General features: G+C 44.3%; 1 protein-coding gene across 1 annotated transcript in view; it reads left to right on the top strand.

Moving 5' to 3' along the window:
• ATF6 (activating transcription factor 6) overlaps positions 1-17,620 on the top strand; it is a 73,814-nt gene that overhangs the window by 49,946 nt on the left and 6,248 nt on the right. Inside the window, exon 15 of the mRNA XM_084291606.1 lies at positions 8,091-8,175. Within this exon, the coding sequence (XP_084147732.1) occupies positions 8,091-8,175 (85 nt within the window). The remainder of the gene's footprint in view (positions 1-8,090; positions 8,176-17,620) is intronic.

Genomic DNA, 17,620 nt, shown 5'->3' with positions numbered 1-17,620 from the left:
CCCTGTTCCTCTTTAACACTGCACAAACGTTTCGTGCTGACCTTCAAGGCAGAGCCCTGCTCCTGGAAGTGCAGCAGTGCTGCCACTGGAAGAGAGTGGAAGAAACTCCTCAAAATGAGACTTGTAATAGGGTAAATTTTCCATTCCCTTGAGGTCTCTGGGATTTTCACAAGGCTCTGGTTCACAGTGAGATGCTTCCCAGTCAGTTTAGTTTTTGCAGCCCAGGCCCTATCACATCTGGCAGTAACACAGTTGATAATAAAAGGCAGTAAAGACTCCTTCATTAAAGGGTTTCTCATGTGGGAACTAAACTGGATAGCCACCCTCTCTTCTGCGGGGATAGTGACCAGAAGGTATTCCAGATCACCGTTAGGTGGTATTTGTAAAGGATTGTCTGGGAATGTCAGAAAAGTGTAACCTTATACTACAGGGCTTTTTATTGACCGTGGGATTGAGTTATTTCTGGTAAAATGCTTAAACAAAAAGCATATCTCATCACGTCATGGCTGCTTGCAATGAATAAGCTGTATAAACCACCTGCACATAGAAACACTGGGACTGGAACAGCACCGATGTGAACAGGAGCACTGCTGGCAGACATAAAAGCAGAAAAAGAAGCTCCATTCCCACCACTTCTGGGAGCTTTCCTGTTATGGGACAGTTTCTCTATACCCCCACAACCTCCCAGTCTCAGAATAGAATTTAATCACTTCTACATTTTAAGTCTACAATTATGGTGTGGGGGTTGAATTTTCAGTTACAGACTTAATTCTTTAACATACTGCGAAATCAAACTGTGTTAATATGTGCTAGCCAAGCTCAATTTAATATATGGAGAGCCAGCACGCTTTCAAATTAAGTGAAATTGTTATTGTTAAACCCAAAGCAGTAGAGCTGCTGTGGCCTCCCAGGGTGAGCTGTCAAGAACCGGTGCGGAGAGGCTGAGACCTTGTGAATTTTTAGCAGGGTTTTTCTGTGGATTCCTCGCAGTCATTGTCCCATCGTCCACTCGCTCCCATCCACATCGCTGCATGTCGTGTTTTCTGTAAGGATCCATCCATGATGGGCTCGCTTGGGTTTCTAAGCGTTAAGAAACAAAACACAGACACCCCAACTTTAAAAGCAGTGCAGCTTTCACGGTTTGTGGTATAACAGGCAAATAATGTGGCTACGTGGTTTGTGTAAAGGTTTTAACTGGTTTTCTCTTTTTTTTAAGCTTCTCTCAAAACCATGCCCATGCTTTTCAGATGTGAGGGTCAGACTGCACCAGTAGGATAGCAGTAGTTTTGGAGGCACCCTCCCTTCTACGGTGACCTCCCCATTTAATGTCCTCTGGTATCAAAAGCAACATTGCAGGAACTGCTGGCATTTTTAGGCAGACCACTGCCGCATCCACTGTGGTGTATCCTCAGGACACCATATGGTTGCCATCACCCAAACAAATCAATAGTGAAATTATACAGCCATTTCCTGTACAAATTTGTAAACTTTCTTACACGTCCTCTTCGGTTGTTCTTCGAACAGACAGAGGAAACCAGAAACAGATATGCCAAGGCCTGATTCTCATTTACACCGTGGGCCTCGTTATGTGCTTGGCACTCTCAGGAACTGCTGAGGAAAATGAGATTCAGCCCTTAGGCCATGGGTAGGCTGCAGGAAGTTCCCTTCTAGAACTTACTGGAAAGGAAGCTCGAGAACAGCTTCCTTTCCCAGAGAGGCTTGCCCTCTTTGGGTTAAGGCTGTGTGGAGAACCAGGTTCCAGCTTCTCAGTTAGGGTTTCCCAGTCAGGACGAGCGTGCCAAGGCCTGTAATGGCGCTCGGTGCCGGTTCGATGGCCTACTTAGGAGATCAGGGTGTAAACGTCACATCTCAGGCAACAGCCAGACAGCCTGAAGCAATTATTCTGAAATTTTCAGAAAGTGTGAAGTCTGTGGTAGATGAAAGCAAAGCTCTCCCAGCAACCCTGCTGTCGGCTCAGGGTTTTAAACACTCCAGCTCCTCAAAGGGCTCGTCCAGGGCTGTCTCAGAGGCTGCACGTAGCTTTTTGGGCCTGTGGAAGCACATTTTAATCTCACAGGCTTTGTGTGGCCAAAACATAGCTCAAAAGAAGTTCCAGTCTCATCTCATTGACCTGAAATCCCTGCAGATGTCAGAACAAAATATGAAAGATGATACATGGATTTCATGCACGGCTTTTGTGGTGAAATAAACACTTGGTTTGTATCTGCTTCATCTTGAGATCACTAGGTGTGGCTGGATAGTTGATAGATAAGCTTTTAAGCTGTCAGGACATGCTGGGCAGTAATAAAAGTAGCATGATTAAAGAAAAATGGTACCCTCAGCAGCTTTGGGGAACCGCCAGCACTTCAGTCGGATGTGGGAAGCTCTGCAGTCCGCATGGGCAGTAGTTGTAACACGGTCTGAGAATCGCCGCTGTGAAGCTTCAGGCTGGAAGAGATTGAGGCAGGATTCCCTGGGAGACCTGTTAGTCATAAACAGATGAACAAATGCCCAGCTACAGTGTTTGTTTACTGTCAGAAATCTTCTAAAGCTGTCTGGACAGAGTACCCTTTGGCATGCCGAGGCGCCTGGCTTTTTTTGCCCTCTCCGCTTTGGCAGTGGCTTTGTCAGTTGCAATAATCGAGCACATTGCTCGTTTCCAAGGCAGTGGTAAAGATCAAACCTCCTCATCCAGGCAAGTTACAAGAACAGCACTTTAAGGTTTTCCTTTGGTATTTTAGTCCAGTCTCTGTGGAGCTTTTATTCCTGTAAAGTAACAAATGTCACTTGTTTTTGAAAACAATGTCATTAGTTCATTGGAGATGGATCTCTAACGGGCTGGGCTCATCTGAACATCTTAGCAAAGTCTGTGAGAAGAGAGATGCAAAGATAAGGCCTGTCTTACAGGAGAGGGGTCACGGCTTCCACGTGGAGCACATCTACACTTTGCAGGTTCTGTGCCCAAAACCAGCAGGGAAAGGTCAGAGAACCAATGCTTATACAGGCAGACGTGCTAAAAACACCGTAATAAAGCACATGGGAATCAAGCTGTGTTCAGATTTTTGGGGTAGGTGATGCTTTTGTGCAGGATACTTGAAAAAGCTTTTGAAAAACACTTACCCATACCTAAGCACATCAGCTAAGAAGGTAAGATAACTCTTGGGGAGTTGATTTAACAATAAAATAACATCGAGGTAGCAGGAAAGACTGCTCATACTGAGAGTGCAGAGCCTTGGTGATTGGGAAATCTGTTCCTTTGTGTCCCGTGCCACTCGGGTACTCCACAAATGCATGTACCTCTACTCTAAATGTTTCCCACAGCACCGATATTATTTTCCTACATCACAGGCAGGCTGCAAGCATTAATTCATGGTTGTTTCTTTCAGACAAACAGAAATGGGGGAGGAACTCCATAGATTGCCTGTAATTATGTGGCATACGGCTCCCCTGGGAAACGCTTGCTGCTGCGTGCAGCATTGCTGATGGAACATGCATTGCAAAACCCAAACCGAGCACTATTGCCAGTTCTTTACATTTGAAAGCCAAGAGTCCAGCTTTGGAAACAATGATAGCTTAGAAAAAATAAATTAAAAGGTCTTTGGATTAGCATGTTCTTCCTGCATTTAATGAAACTTCCTAGTATGCAGTGACGATGTTTACTCTGTGTTGTGTAACTGTGAGAGTTAGAGATGATTTTTTTTAATGAAGGCTAAGATGCCTGCAAATTGTCATGCACTTCTAGGTAGTAGGTACTTTGAGAAACAAACCACCCATATTACAACTCAGGCTGAAGCTGCAGGCAGGAACAGCCAGTTTGGGAATATTCTAGCACAGTGGATGAAGCTTTCTTTTGCCAGTTGACTGTAGGGTTAAAGATACATGAGGCTCCAAAGCTAAATCCCTGTTACAGCTTTGACAACATTGATCATATGGAAGAAGCCTTAAAATCTCTATTGCGGTTCCATGTGTTGTTGAGTCCAGAAGCAGATCAGCAGACACTGAAATAGCCAGAAAAGCAAAAAGATTCAGTGAGGATATTCATTTTATAGGGGTACCTAATTTCTTAATGTTTGCAACTCTGGTTAATTATATCCTAATTATATAGTGCCCTCAATGCTTTGTGGTTGCAAGGACTTAATAAATGTGATTGTTATCAGAAGTTTAACAAATAACTTCAGACTTTACCCCCAGGAAAAAAATGTGTTTCTGTATCCCAGCTTAATAAATTAAGGTAATGCATTTGTGGCTGGATTTTTATTATCCATATCTGTATCTGTACATCTCATCTGGCTTCAATATCACCGAACTGTAGAGATGATCAAAAGCAAAATGAGAATGCTGAAGCTTGGGGCTCGCTTGAAATATTGTCTTTCCAGGCCGATATTTTTCCAGTCATTATGCCAGCACTTTCAGGTCTGCGTCGTCTATTTAAATTGTCATCTCATCTAAGTGCAAATCTTGGCCCAAGCCAAAGCCATCTGTTGTTGGGTAATAGCTGTGATTTATTTTGCCTCTGGTTGATGTTCATGCTCATGGGCCAGATGCTGACTTGTAGGATTTGCTTTTATTCATTTTCAGTTTTATGCCATGTGTTAATATCACAAACGGTGTTTTAATTTTAGATATTTTTGTCTAGTGTTTAAAATTAGGGATGAGTAATAGTGTCACATTCCCCTGAATGCACGTGGGATGGCACATGGGATGCGATTCAGCTTACTTTGGAATAAGATAGGACAGGACCAAATGTTTTACATGTTAGAAATGCATTTGCACTATGTTTCCAAATGTCTCATTTCTTTCTAATCACTTTACACTCATTTATGTTGCATACAAATAATTAGGCATTATTTTCTGTAAAACTTGTGGACTATTTGAGGTCTTCTGGACTCAAGAAAATGTTGTGGGTAGCCAAACTGTAGGCAAAGTATTTATGATATTCTGCATTGTACCTTGCAAGTTAGGACCGGCTGTCAGAGGGACAGTCCTGCTTACTAAAGATAAAGGTGATAGGGAGCTGGATCAATTTCCTTAATTCCAGGTTAAAAAAGAACTAAAAACCTGTCCGGCTCTTTGTAGTAGAGAGGGGCTGTGTTCAACTTCCAGACGATCTGTGCATTTTGGACTTCAGCTCCTGCTAGTAGCTTCGACGTAGCACTGACTGGGTTTTTCTGTGTGTGTCTTCTCCAAAGTTGGTGTTGAAACCCCGAGTTGTGCAGCAACTCCAAGGCGTGTTTGGATACACAAATGTGAGTAGAAATGACTTCATTGTCTCACTGTCTGCTAGGGGAGCAGAAGTCCTTCCCACGCTGTTCAAACCGTACCAGTAAGAGTGGTGTAGCAGGTGAGTTGGTAATGCCCTGTGCTGCCTAATTCCAGGAGGCATTTCAGAACCTGGAAGCTAAGGGCAAATAGCTCAGGGGTGGGCCACTCAGCTGAGCCACCTGCACAACTCAGGGTACGAAATGGGGTGACCTTGTTCCCTCCGACTGCTGCCACAGAATCGCTCCAGCCCTGCAACCAGTTCAGTTGCCCGATCAGCAAAAACCAGCTCGATCATTTGGTCATCCTGTTTCACAAACTATGAGAAAGGAGAGCAGGTAGTAGTTATCTGCTGGGTTTCTTGGTTGTAGCTTTTGAAAAATAATTCACAGAAGTGTACAATTAGTTGAGATTACATCTATTCCCGGTATTAAAAACATGGATTCTAGCTGCGGCAGAACTAAGAAAGCTGAATTTTACACCTCATTTTCAGTGCAATGTTCTGAGTAAAGTATTGTTTTCTAGCGGATGTGACCGTCACAACTGGTAAATTGTTTGGCACCACACCAAAGGCTTTTTTCCTTTAGATTTATAGCCACTCTTCTGGTGGTCATAGGCTTGTTAGGTTGTCCCTTCACCTTCTCAGTGGAAGAAGACAGAAGCCCAGTTCCCTCTGCCTCTCCATGCAGGTATGTGGGCTCTGGACCTCTCACCAGCTGGGTAGCCTCAGTGGGATTATCAAAACTTTTCTACCTAGGCTTTCAAACTGCTGCTGTGCACTGGAAGATTGGTTTAAAAGGTCTGCCAGGAAGGTAATGATGTAGGAGGAAAATTAGGAGTTCTCCTCAGTTTGTTGCTATCTAGTCATTTGGTAACTTTGTCGTGACATCGCTGTTTATTTCTGTAGAGTGGCTCTGATTGTAAAGCCTGTGCGTTGCTTCTTAATAGATTTTATACATACAGTAAATGAAGGTGCCATTAGAAACAAAAGCAAGCCGTGTCAATTAATTTACTGATTTTGAGATATGTTAGCAGAAAATAGTAGCAACTTCTAATAATTCCTCTGTACAGTTCTTGTTTTTTTGCCAGGTAATAGTATTATGGACTCTCAGAAGCATTAAAAATAAAAAAGACAAGGACGACCATTTTTAATATAAAAATAAAAAATAGTCCTCAGATCATGACTTTGTCACAAACTGATGGGCATCTGACTTTCAGGCTGTTCCCTCGAGACATGGGGCCCCGTTGAATTTCAGAGAAGTTTTTCAGTGAAAAAACTTAAGTTCGTTGAAAAAAAAGTTCGTTGTCTTACTGAATGTTGTCTTAATCTCAGTGGTTCAGGAATGAGATGGGAATTACACATGTAGCCTGAGAACTGTGCTGGAGTGGCTTTATAATTTTGGTACCAAGATGGTTTTAATTATATTCATTTATTGAAGTCGTTTTTTGTTTTTTTTTCTTGTCGTCAGTCTTTTTTCTTTTTTTTTTTTTTGTGGGGAAAAGCAGTGATATTTCTGCAATATCTACAGAGTATCTTGAGATATTTAACACCTAACTTTGTGTGCAACTCAGTACCCTGAATTTTAGACATAATAATTGAGCGATTTGATACTAAAATGGGAAAAATATTTTCCCGAAATTAAGGAATTAACAAGTGTGTCCTGAAGGAAGTATAATTCAGGCTACCAAAACCTTTTCCAGAAGCATAAGGCGTTTGTGTGCCTGCTCTTAGCCTTACCCAGGGAGCTGAAGAGCTGCTTGTAAGGTGTCTGAGTGCCGCTTTCCTAAAATACCTTGGGAGTTTTACAATTGGGAAAGCACGAAATAAGATCAAAGTTCCAAGCTTCCTTCTGCTTTTTACCTATGTGAGATAGATGCCTGGATCTTGAGGAGTGAAAGGCAGATGTTCCAGTTCTATTTTTCTGGCAGTTGCAAAAATTTCTTAAGGAGTTTGTCTCCATGTGTTTGACGTGATGGCACCTGCTGGTTTGGTTCTTCTCAGTGACACGGGGTGAATTCGGAGCTGTTGGGGCTGCGAGGGACAAACACGTGGGAAAATAAACCCTTGAATTCATTCTTTGGAGCCTGGGAAAGGCTCTCTTTTCCCAGATGACAGGCTGAGTGATACGAGTTCAGCAACAGCTAGCAAGAGAACTGAGGAAAGGCGGCATTTTTCCTGGCAGGTCAGGTCCACGTCTGGAGCTTCTCCTGCAGACACAGCTTCTGCTGCTGAGAACCCGGGATGGTTTGAACCCTCCTGTCCTACGGCAGCGCCTAGCCACCTCCCAGCTGAAATAAACTCCTAAGGCATAGCTCTGCCATCAGACAACCTTGGTAGGTTTTGTCAGCAGAGCCCGTATTTCACACCCCATCACAGCCCTAACTGATAGAGCCCTGCTGCAAGAGGCATGTGGCATGAGCTTGCCATAGATACAGCAAGACGATATTTATATAGAAAGCAGACAGCACTGCCAGTAAAGGCTCCAGTTCAGCAAAGCCCTTAACCACATGTTTAAATATCATTGAAGTCAAGTTCAATTACTTTAATCATATACATAAGTACGCTGTTGAACTAGGGCCTAATAGGAGTTTCCATCTCTCTCCACATGATCAAGGCCTTTTCATATTCTGCTGCATGCGATCGGGATTTCTCCTTGGTTGCACAGCGTGAGCAACTGCTGTGACTTTTGGAAGACTCTCTCAACAATTTGAAATTGCTAAGCTGTCATAAATACTTTTATGTGGAATGCCTGTAACACAGAATGGAAAGGAATTTTCCCAGCTCTGTGCTTCCAGGGTAGATTTAACACATCTTTTCCCCTGTTTTTCAGGACCACCTGTTATTGCCAGCCACCACACACAACAAGACCAGAAGACCAAAGATGTCTATAGTGTTGCCAGCTGTAAACATCAATGGTAAGTGCGAAACATGAAAGAGACTGATAGGAGAATAATTTCAAAGAGATGCCTGACTTGTGTATGGAAACCAAGCTTAGACTAAGCGGCCGTTGTTACAGCTTTGGAAAAGATGTCAAACTGGTACTTGACTAAGTTCCTCCTGGAAAAGGGATACTGGCACATCATCCGTGCCTGGCATCCCTGTCACAAGAGGCCTCGTGCATAGAAAACAGAGAAAACAGCTTTGTACTAAAGGCACAGGCTTGTTAGTGAAAAGAAATGATCTTGGCCTCCGTTTTAGTCCCACGTGAGAGATATGACTTGAACTGTACAAATATACCATTAATTCATGTGATGAGGAGCTGCCAGGTTAAGACAGTGTCACTGTCACAGTCATCAAATGCAGCAGGAACCTTGTGACAGTACAAACTTTGCTCACTGAGTCTCTATACACTGCAATGCCTTTGTAATACATGCTTTACAGTACAAGTGAATCATAAACCCAAATGTTTTTGTTAAATTCAAGCGTGCCAAAAACATTGTCTGATGACATAAATTTCCATAAACAAACAAACACATCAGTTCGGGCTTGCAACATCTTAATAATTATGTTTTCCCATGCACTACAGTATGGTAAGTCTAGAGTGATAATATATAACCGGCTGTCTTAGGGAAATTTTTATTAGATGTATCAGAATTATTTTTGGCATTCCTCAGTCTGAAACTCCCTTTTCATGTCTGTTACAAAAATCCTTTTCTGGCTGAGCTGAATTATCACATGCAAATGTGAACTTTATCACTTGGAGAATAAACCCTATTTCTAATTTACAAAGTATTTATTCTTAAAATGTTATTGAGTCTGAAGTGGGATAGCTGTTCAGTTATTGGAGTACATATAATTTGGAAAATGCACATCAGAGTCCAGTGATAAATCGTACCCTTTATTAAGAATGAAACATTGTGAAATTACAGTTACTGGAGTTTTTTGGGATTTTTCTTCAGAACGTCGGTATAATCCAGGAAATAAAAAATGTCCTGGGACTTGGTAGAGGTGTTGAAATGGATCAGACACGAGGACAGCAATTACGTGAACAATGGCATCAAACACTGCTTCCTCTGTGACACTCGGCCAGGTGTTAGGAAGAAAATTACAAGGTACATAAGAGGCAGTGGGTACCTTGGCATAATGCTTAATTTGTTAATTAGTAGATTGCTGATAGGAGACTATTCCCTAAAAACTTCTGCCTGGAGACAAACCTGTTCCTCTCCTTTGAGAACATTGCTCCTCCACCCTGTCCTGCCTCTGCGGGGACTGAGTGTGTCCTGAAGAGGCATCTGGAAGTTTGCTGACAGCGAAGCTTTTCTCCAAGCTGTCTGCTCTGCTTTAAAGGCCACCTTAATTCTTTGTCCACCTGCAGAGAATTGGCTGCTGGAAAAGGCTGGGTCTCCCTGCGCGGAACTGTCAAAGCTTTGAGTGAAAGAACTCCTGCCTTTCCTCATGCCTCAGACAGGTCTTTGTGGAAGAAGGGAAACCCTTTTCACTGCCACTGGCAGGGGAGCTGAAGGGAGTACAAGTGGAATGGCCTTTGCTTTGAATCTTTTTCACAGCTACTTCACTTGCTTTCTTCGACAGGATCTTAATTTTATCTGAGTACTAACATTTACCCCTGACACTTTACAAACATGAAACAGCTTTACAGTTCATTAGAGGATGTTTTGAACAACTTGGACGGTCTTTTACCAGCAGGGCTGTCATCCTTTTCTGATTGTGCTTTGATCTCTTGAGTGCCCTCTGAGCTCTGCTGGAGACTCTTGAGCTCACTGAGCAGTTCCCAGCAGCAGCAATGGGGAGAGAATAAGTGCGGGCAGAGACCGGGAAATGAAACGAGTTGTCACTCACTGTCTTGTGTGACTCGACGTGGAGGTTAGTGACATAGCTCTGCAAGGTTTGTTTGACTCTTTTTCACCCGTGTACAAAACAGAATTTGGTTTGTAGTTCGAAAAGTTTTTCGTAATTCTTCTCGGGGGAAAACTTGATGTAAGTCCAGCAGCGCTAGTGCTTTTCAGCTGATGGCAGATCTCGAAAGAAAACTTCCTAGTAGACGTGTGTGTGTGCGTGTTCAGTACAATGGAAGTTGTAGCTGGAATATTTAAGAGAATATTGTACAAAGCAATAACAGTTATTTATTTTCAAGGCAAAAACTTGGTAAAAACGATTCAGAGTTTTATGTGGTTAAAGGTGGCCGTTGCCTTTTAAATACACCCTATGTGCTCCGTCTCTTGTTCAGCCTGAATTGCCCAATGCCTCTCTGCGAGCACCAGTAGCCAGCACAGCCTCCACTGAGGGCGTGTGTGCCGGTGCCTGAAAGTGTGTTAACTCTGAAATATATTTAAGTATTAAGGTGTTGCTTTTCTTTTTCTTTTTCTTTTTCTTTTTTTTTTTAGTAGACAGCAACTGTGTTGGTGCATGTTAATCCCTCCTCTCTCACCGATTGGTTTCTCCCCACCCTGTTCCAGCCTCCCTTCCATGCTCACCAGGCCACTCCTGCAATTCACAGCCAGTGCTTGCTATCAGCTTCTGCGTTGCTGCCTCCCCAGCTGCTCTCATTGTGCTTTACCCTTGTCCCACTTCCCTGCTGGCTGCTGTCACTCAGCCCAACTCTCCCCTCGGTCCCTGCAGCCAGCTGAGCCCACGTCTTGACCTCCCTCTGCCCAACGACGAAGCCCCAGCATTTCTGGACACAAGTAGTAGTCAAAAACAATCTTTCTGATGGGACTTAAGTAACCCGGGCTTGATAAGCCTGGAGGGAAAAAAAGCAGAGTTGTGTAGCCCTAGTCCAACCGTGCGTGGTTCTGGGAGTACCACTGGTATGACTTTGCTGAGAAGTTATTCCAAGAAGAAATATCTGACAGTTTCTCATGGGAATGAAAGCCAACTGCAATTTACAGTTAAACTTCAGCTTTTGTTTTTGAGCAAGTCATGTTTGTTATGCTGGATTGCAGCTATTATTTTAGAAATCTAACTATGCGCTTGAGACCAGTTAAGTCTCCAGTAGATTTCATTCCTAAATTTGCTTTTATTGTAATTCAGAGTCGTGTTGGCTCATTACACCAGTTCCAAATTGACATATAGGCGGTGCCTTGCTTGAAGTTTAACTGAAAACATTTGCCATTAGTCTTGTATTTATTTAACTGCTGTAAAAAATGCAGTGGGTTATAACATGGGTCTTTGGATCAAAATAACCTATAGAGAGCAGCACAGCTAAGCCACTCTTCCGACCCCAAGCACGGGCCTTTTGTCTCTGCAGGACGTCCGCAGCTCCGCAGCGCAGCGCACACTACCAGTAGTCCTCTCCATGCAGCGTGCAAAAGAGAGAACATCTGTACAGCCACTCCTTGTAGGAGACAGCAGTCAAAATTCAGCTGAAGAAGACACTTTGGTTAATGTATTTTTCCCCAGGCAAACGCCGGTGTTGCAGATGTTGGAAGAAGCAGAGCTAGTGCCTTGGACTTTCTGCTAGTTACAAGCACAAGTGTTGTTAGTGCCAGCATCAGGCCATTCACCACGTGGAAACCAACCAGCTGAGTACTAAGCTGCAGATTTCCTGTTGATTTCACGTAAGGGCTAATGTACGGTCTTCACATCGTGCAGATTTGGGATCCTTCGTGGTCTGGAGGTGAAGGCTGCACATCCTCTTCCTAGAACCCCCTGGATATCCTGTCCTATGTCAACGTGTCCTTTGGCATTAGTCTCTCCCCTTCCCCTTGCTCCCAATACATGAGTGTAGAAGACAGGGCCAGCGGTTGTTTACATGGAGGCTGATTCATGGGGATCAGTTCAGCTGCTGGTACGTGGAATAAGTTACCAGAGTTGGTTACTGAGCCCTGAGTATCCGTCGATCCAAGAGAGAGCTGCTGCGAGGAGAGCATTAACAGCAAGGCTGTTGAAAGCAGGGGAGTTTATCAGTTGCCTAGCAATAAGCAAGTACATGTCCAGCCAGCAGACAAGTTCCTCACCTTATTTTCTGAGAACTGACAGCCATGAGCAGAGTTTTTTGAATTTTCTGCAGATATTCTGGATAGGTCCAAGGTCTGATGTCACACAATGGGACTTGTCTTCAGCCTGCCTTTGTTATACTTGTTTGTGTGCCTGATCTTCTGTAATGTGTGTGTTCCTGGATGGAGTTAGCCTAAGAGCTGCTTTTTGTGATGGAGCACAACAGCCAAAGAGGCTCTTAGAGGTAAAAATCTACCGAGCGGAATGGAGAGCTTTGCAAAGTCCATATGCTCGGTTGCGTTGGCCAGCTCCTGCTCGCAGCTATTTCCCTCGGCCTTCCTTTCCAGCAATTCTCACCCTACTGATGTAACAGACTTCAAAAGTGCTCTGAAATAATCCACGTTTCAATTAAAATGGCTAATAACAAATACAGTGGGAAGGCTTTTTGATCAAAACCAGAGGGCTTGCTGCCATCAAGTAGCACGGATATTTGCACGCAGCTACAAAGGACGCTCTTTCAACTGACAGCCACGTGCAACAGCCCCTTGCAGATGTCCAAGGCTGGTAGCAAACTCTGTGAAAAATCCATAAGGCAAACAGAACCCACACAGGCCGAGAAGGAAGATAAAAAACAAAATCGAGTTGGGAAATGGCAATGTTCTATAAGTTCTCATGTCTCGGGGTTAAAAAAATAGTCTCCAACTTCCTCTGCCTTCAGGGTCAAGCAAACAAAAGATGTCATTTCCCTCTTGCAGGAGAAGGAGCAGAATTCCCAGTCACTGAGCGAGGAAGGTCTAAAACAATACATTTACGGGTGGCTGACTTTCCTTTGCTGCTTCACAGTTCAGGTAGCCTTCTGTCTCTAGGTGTTGTCAGTTCCTTCTTCGTGCTTAGCAGCCAGATGTTAATCCCTGTGGCTCCCTCTCATGGTTGCTGTGCTTGGCCCCAGACTGGGAAGCTCGTGCCAGGCTAGTAGGTACAGAGAGAGGGCTCACCTCTGGGCTGCACAAGCATGATCTGCAGAGAGCTTTCCCTTGCTGAATCTGCTTTTATGGCTGGATTTAGCAGAAAGCACTGAGAAATCAGCATAGCCTTATAAGCTATAGTGTATGGGAAGAGGATCTGGAAGTTGTGCAGGTAGGATTACAATCTATGAGACGAAGGTAGGGTGACTGCTAGCGTTTTTTTCAGAAGGTCACTGAGAATCCTATAAAGCAGCAAGTCTAATCAATCAGAATATAGAATAGTATATCTATTATATCTATTATATTATATTATATCTAATAGTATATCTATCTAGAGTGTGTCTCTGTGCTGTAAGTCTACAGGCCATTTGCCAAATTTGTCCATTTGAGGAGCACAAGGAGTTTGGTGAAGCCAGACCAGGACAAACACAAGCCGAAGCTCGCTCTTGGCTAGGACTCTCTGCAGCAGCTGATTTTGGTGCCTGGACTGCGACGTGGAGAGTCTGCTGTGCTGGTGTGCAGTCAGACAAGCAGCGTGTTGGGTTACTGTGGTCCTGCTGTAGTAGCGGCGGTTTGCTGGTGTCACAGATGTGCTTCACCCCTTGAGCTCATCTGAAATTCTGCTCCAGAGGTCAGGGCCGAAAGCTTGGCAGGACAGGCTTTGTCAAGGAACTCTAACCACAGCTTTTAGTCAGATTGTCAGATGTTGCTGTTCTCACTGCTTTTCTCTTTTCAAAGTGATGTGCAATTGCTGTTTGCCAGAGCAGAATAACCCCCCTCATCTTCCCTGTTTCCATGAACATAAAACTGATCACTGCCTAGATTCAGCTTGAAACACAAGTTTTTGCTAAGTTTTGTTCTTTGAGAGATTTTGCAGTCCCCACCACTTTTCTGCTAATGTGCGTTGTCCTTGACAGGAAGGAGAAGATTAAATTAGTCAAAGAAGTATGACAGAAATCATTCAAATATTCTGCATGCAGAAGAAAAGGAATCCGTGTCATTTGAGTTCATGTTTAGTTAGTTAGACAGGAAACGATCAAGAAATGAAATCATAAAGGCTTATTCCCCTGTGACTTTTCATAATGGTCTGTTTACCTAAACTGCTAAATAAGTAACCTATTTTTAAGTATTCAAAAGAACAGGAAGATGAGTTCAGAGGATCTTCTGTGTCTTTTTGCCCCTTCGTTAACGGGAAAATCTCTTGAGTTTTGTGTGATATAGCTGGCTAAGGCCCCAGTGTGACTGGTCTTCCCTGCACAGACAGGATAAATGCTACAGATGGCATTTTCTTGGGAACATGTTGTCCAAGAAGTGGTAAAGAATGAGTCACAAATTAATTGGACTTCAGATTTACTATTTCAAGTGCCAGCGTAGAGTTCCTACACCAGATTGTTTTTCCATATAAAAGCCATGCTATATAAAATTCACAGCGTGGAAGAAAAAAGGAACCCATGCCATGAGCTGCCGGTACGGAGCCGCAGGAGCCAGGTTGAGTTTGGAGCTGAGCTGCAGAGAGCCTATCTCCTAGATACCCGTTAAAGCTGGATGCTGATTCTGCCGTGTAGGTAACGCTCACCCACCAAGCTTCACAGTCAGCACCGTGCCGAGAGCTGTGCTGCAAAGCAAAAAAGGAAATTTCAATCCTGATCGGTGAGATTGCACTCTCCGTCTCAGCTGGTTTGAGCTGTGTTTGTGCGGCACGTCGTAACTCTAGCCCCGAGTCCAGCTGATCTGCCCTAATACATTTTCAAGTGTTGTAAATTGAAGATTACATAATTCCTCGTCGTGTTAATTTAGAGGTGGCAAATACAGTTTTATGTTTGTGATGCACAGGCCGGCCCTGGTTACTGGTAGCTCTTTATTTCTGCCATGATCTGAAACATAATTATACGTAATGAGCTCACCCTGTAAAAACATAAAGAGCTGAAACGGGGCTGGTAGATGAGGTCCACATTTATGAGTTCTGTCTTGAGAACATCACTGGGGTAAATCTCGAGATCAGTAAAAACACAGCAGTCCAAGACAGTCTTTTTCTGTGTTTTGATTGCAGTCTCTTAGGAGACTGCAGCCAGCTGGGCCAGCAGGACTCTGCCTTGTTCTCTTACCCCAGTCCCAGTCTTCCACACTGCAGCTTTCCTAGCCCACTTCGTCCGGTCGCCGTACCTCTAGCACTTGGTGCTGGCCTCCTGGTGTGAGCCAACGTCAGCGTTGCTGCAGGAAAGCGTTTGAAAAATACCTCCTGAGCACCTGAAGGAGATTTGCAATTTCAGTCATGTTTTAGCGCTTGTGTCTTAAAGCTGGACATCTCCTGCTGATGTAGCTGCAAGGCAGAAGTCTTTGAAGCGGACTTAGCATTTTTATTAGTGTGCATTGTTCAGGGGGGCACTCTGCAGTACGTGTGCAATTCGTATTTATTTTTAATTAACTGGCAAATCTATTGTAGCAGAGAAGTTCCCGTGGAGGAAAGTGCTTGCCCCATGCAGACAGAAGCTTCGAGGAGGTGGTATTAAAAACACGCTTCTACAAGCAAGGGCTGATCGCAGTATCTAAATAAATGAGGTAATTTTATGTATCCAAGTGAGACAGGTGGAAAATTCAGCTCATTATCTGGATAACATCCAACCTGTAAAGACATTTGAACTGGGAGTGCGTACAGGCTCTCACCAGCCTTCACTCTTAAATCAGGGAGACACTTTAACACCAGGGTACAGATGACACTGGGTGACAGAAAAGGTCCGTGTCAGTGAACAAGTGATGGCTGCCTCCTGGAAAAGCAAATGAAGTCGACTAATTAAGTTAATTTTATCAGTAAGTGCCTGCAAATTGAAATGGTGAAGTAGATACTACAGTACAACTTCAGAGGTTAAGGGCTACGTAAGAATGGGAAAACATTAAAAGGAAAACAATAGGGTAAAATGCTGGCGAGTGGTCTGGAGAATGATTAAAGACAGTGCAAAAGGACCTTTAAAAGGACCCTAGAAAATCCAGCAGGCTTAAATAATACATTAAAGTAGATTCTTAGAAGTAAGAAGAGCTCTCTTGAACAATAGACACTGCGACCAAATGAGGGAATTAGGAAAAGCACACGATTTCTGGCAGACTTAGCATCAAGCCGTAAGAAGCCCAGCCAAAAATGATACTGAGGAACAACTCGCTTAAGGCATAAAAAAAGAACAAAAACAACTTTTCAGAGGAAGCCTGCCAGGGAATCTGTAGTGCCTGCAGAGGACCAAGGTGTAAAAGAGCACTTGAAGCATTCTTGTGTCTGAGGATATATAAACATGGGGATGGCAAGTGACAAGTGGCATCAGGAACTGTTAACAATCAGGTCTCACGTTAGCACGGGTTGGCTGAACCTGTTGGAGCTGAGCACGCGTGGGTACCTTGGGCTGGGAAGGGAGAGCAGAGCTCCTGCAGAGCCAAGGGTGCTCTGCTGGGGGCCTCAGGGGCAGCGATTTCGAGGATAAGGCAGCCTCCTCGGTGCAATAACAGGTTTGGTTTTTGAGAAAACTTGTGAAATGGTAGCTCTGCAGACACTGCAAAGAAAGTGAGGTTTTGTGAGCGAAGGGGAAGGCTGGCGTGTAGGTTAGCGTCTCCCTAAGAGCTGTAAGTGAAAGGTGGAAGCAGCTGGCCTGGCTTCATGTGCAGGGGGTGCTGACAGCCGGGGCTCACTGCAGCGCGGCTCCTCAGAGGGTGGAAGGTCTCAGAAGAGAGTGGGACTCGTTTCAGCAGGTGTGAAAAAAATGAAAAAAAAAAAAAAAACAACAAAACAACACAAAAATATGGAAAGAGTGTTCCTGCCCAAACCTACAGTGCTGGGTTCTGCCCGAGCTGTTCCTGCTCACTGGGGACCATTCCCTGAAGCTCCAGCTTAGCCAAGGAAGAAGAGCAGTGTAACTTATCACTGCTGAATTGGCAAGAGATGGCTGAGAGAAGAGCCAGAACAGAACCTAAAGAACCATGAACGCCATGGGTCAGGTGGCGAGGAAGCAGCAATTTGCTCTTTATTCTACCCCAAAATCACGTACTTGCCCTGACCTGGTGCCCATGCCTCTCGGTCCCGTCCTGCTGCGCTCGGAGCAGCCCCCTGCTTGCTGCCCCCAACAAGCTCCCAGCCCTTGTTCGTGAACAAAGCCTGCAGAGGAATTCCTTTTTTGGCTACTCTGCTGTGTACAGCTATTTGTCTTGTGCGTGGGTCTGTCTGGTTTTGCAGACTCTGCAGATTTGTTTACACGTGGTGCCTCCCGAGCAGCCATGGGATGGTTCTGCCGAGCGGAGTTGCTCTCCCCAGCCTCTTTCCTTTCTTGTGCTCCCAAGAGAGCTTTCTGTGAAGGAAAACTCCTCTGTGCCTTGCCTTTGTTTTCTTCTGTCTTTTTTTTTTTCCCTTTTCCCTCCTTCTTTGCAGTTAGCATTGCCTAAGCTGGCTGGGTTTCAGATCTGGCCATCCTGCCAGCAAGAGGCATGCCCACAGCCCGTGCTGTCACCAGTGTCTCCGGATTGC

Source organism: Netta rufina (genome assembly GCF_964035555.1).
Source record: "Netta rufina genome assembly, chromosome: 8".
Classification (NCBI taxonomy): Eukaryota; Metazoa; Chordata; class Aves; order Anseriformes; family Anatidae; genus Netta; species Netta rufina.
The sequence above is the reverse complement of the archived record's forward strand: the minus strand, read 5'-3'. Positions and strand labels throughout refer to the sequence as shown.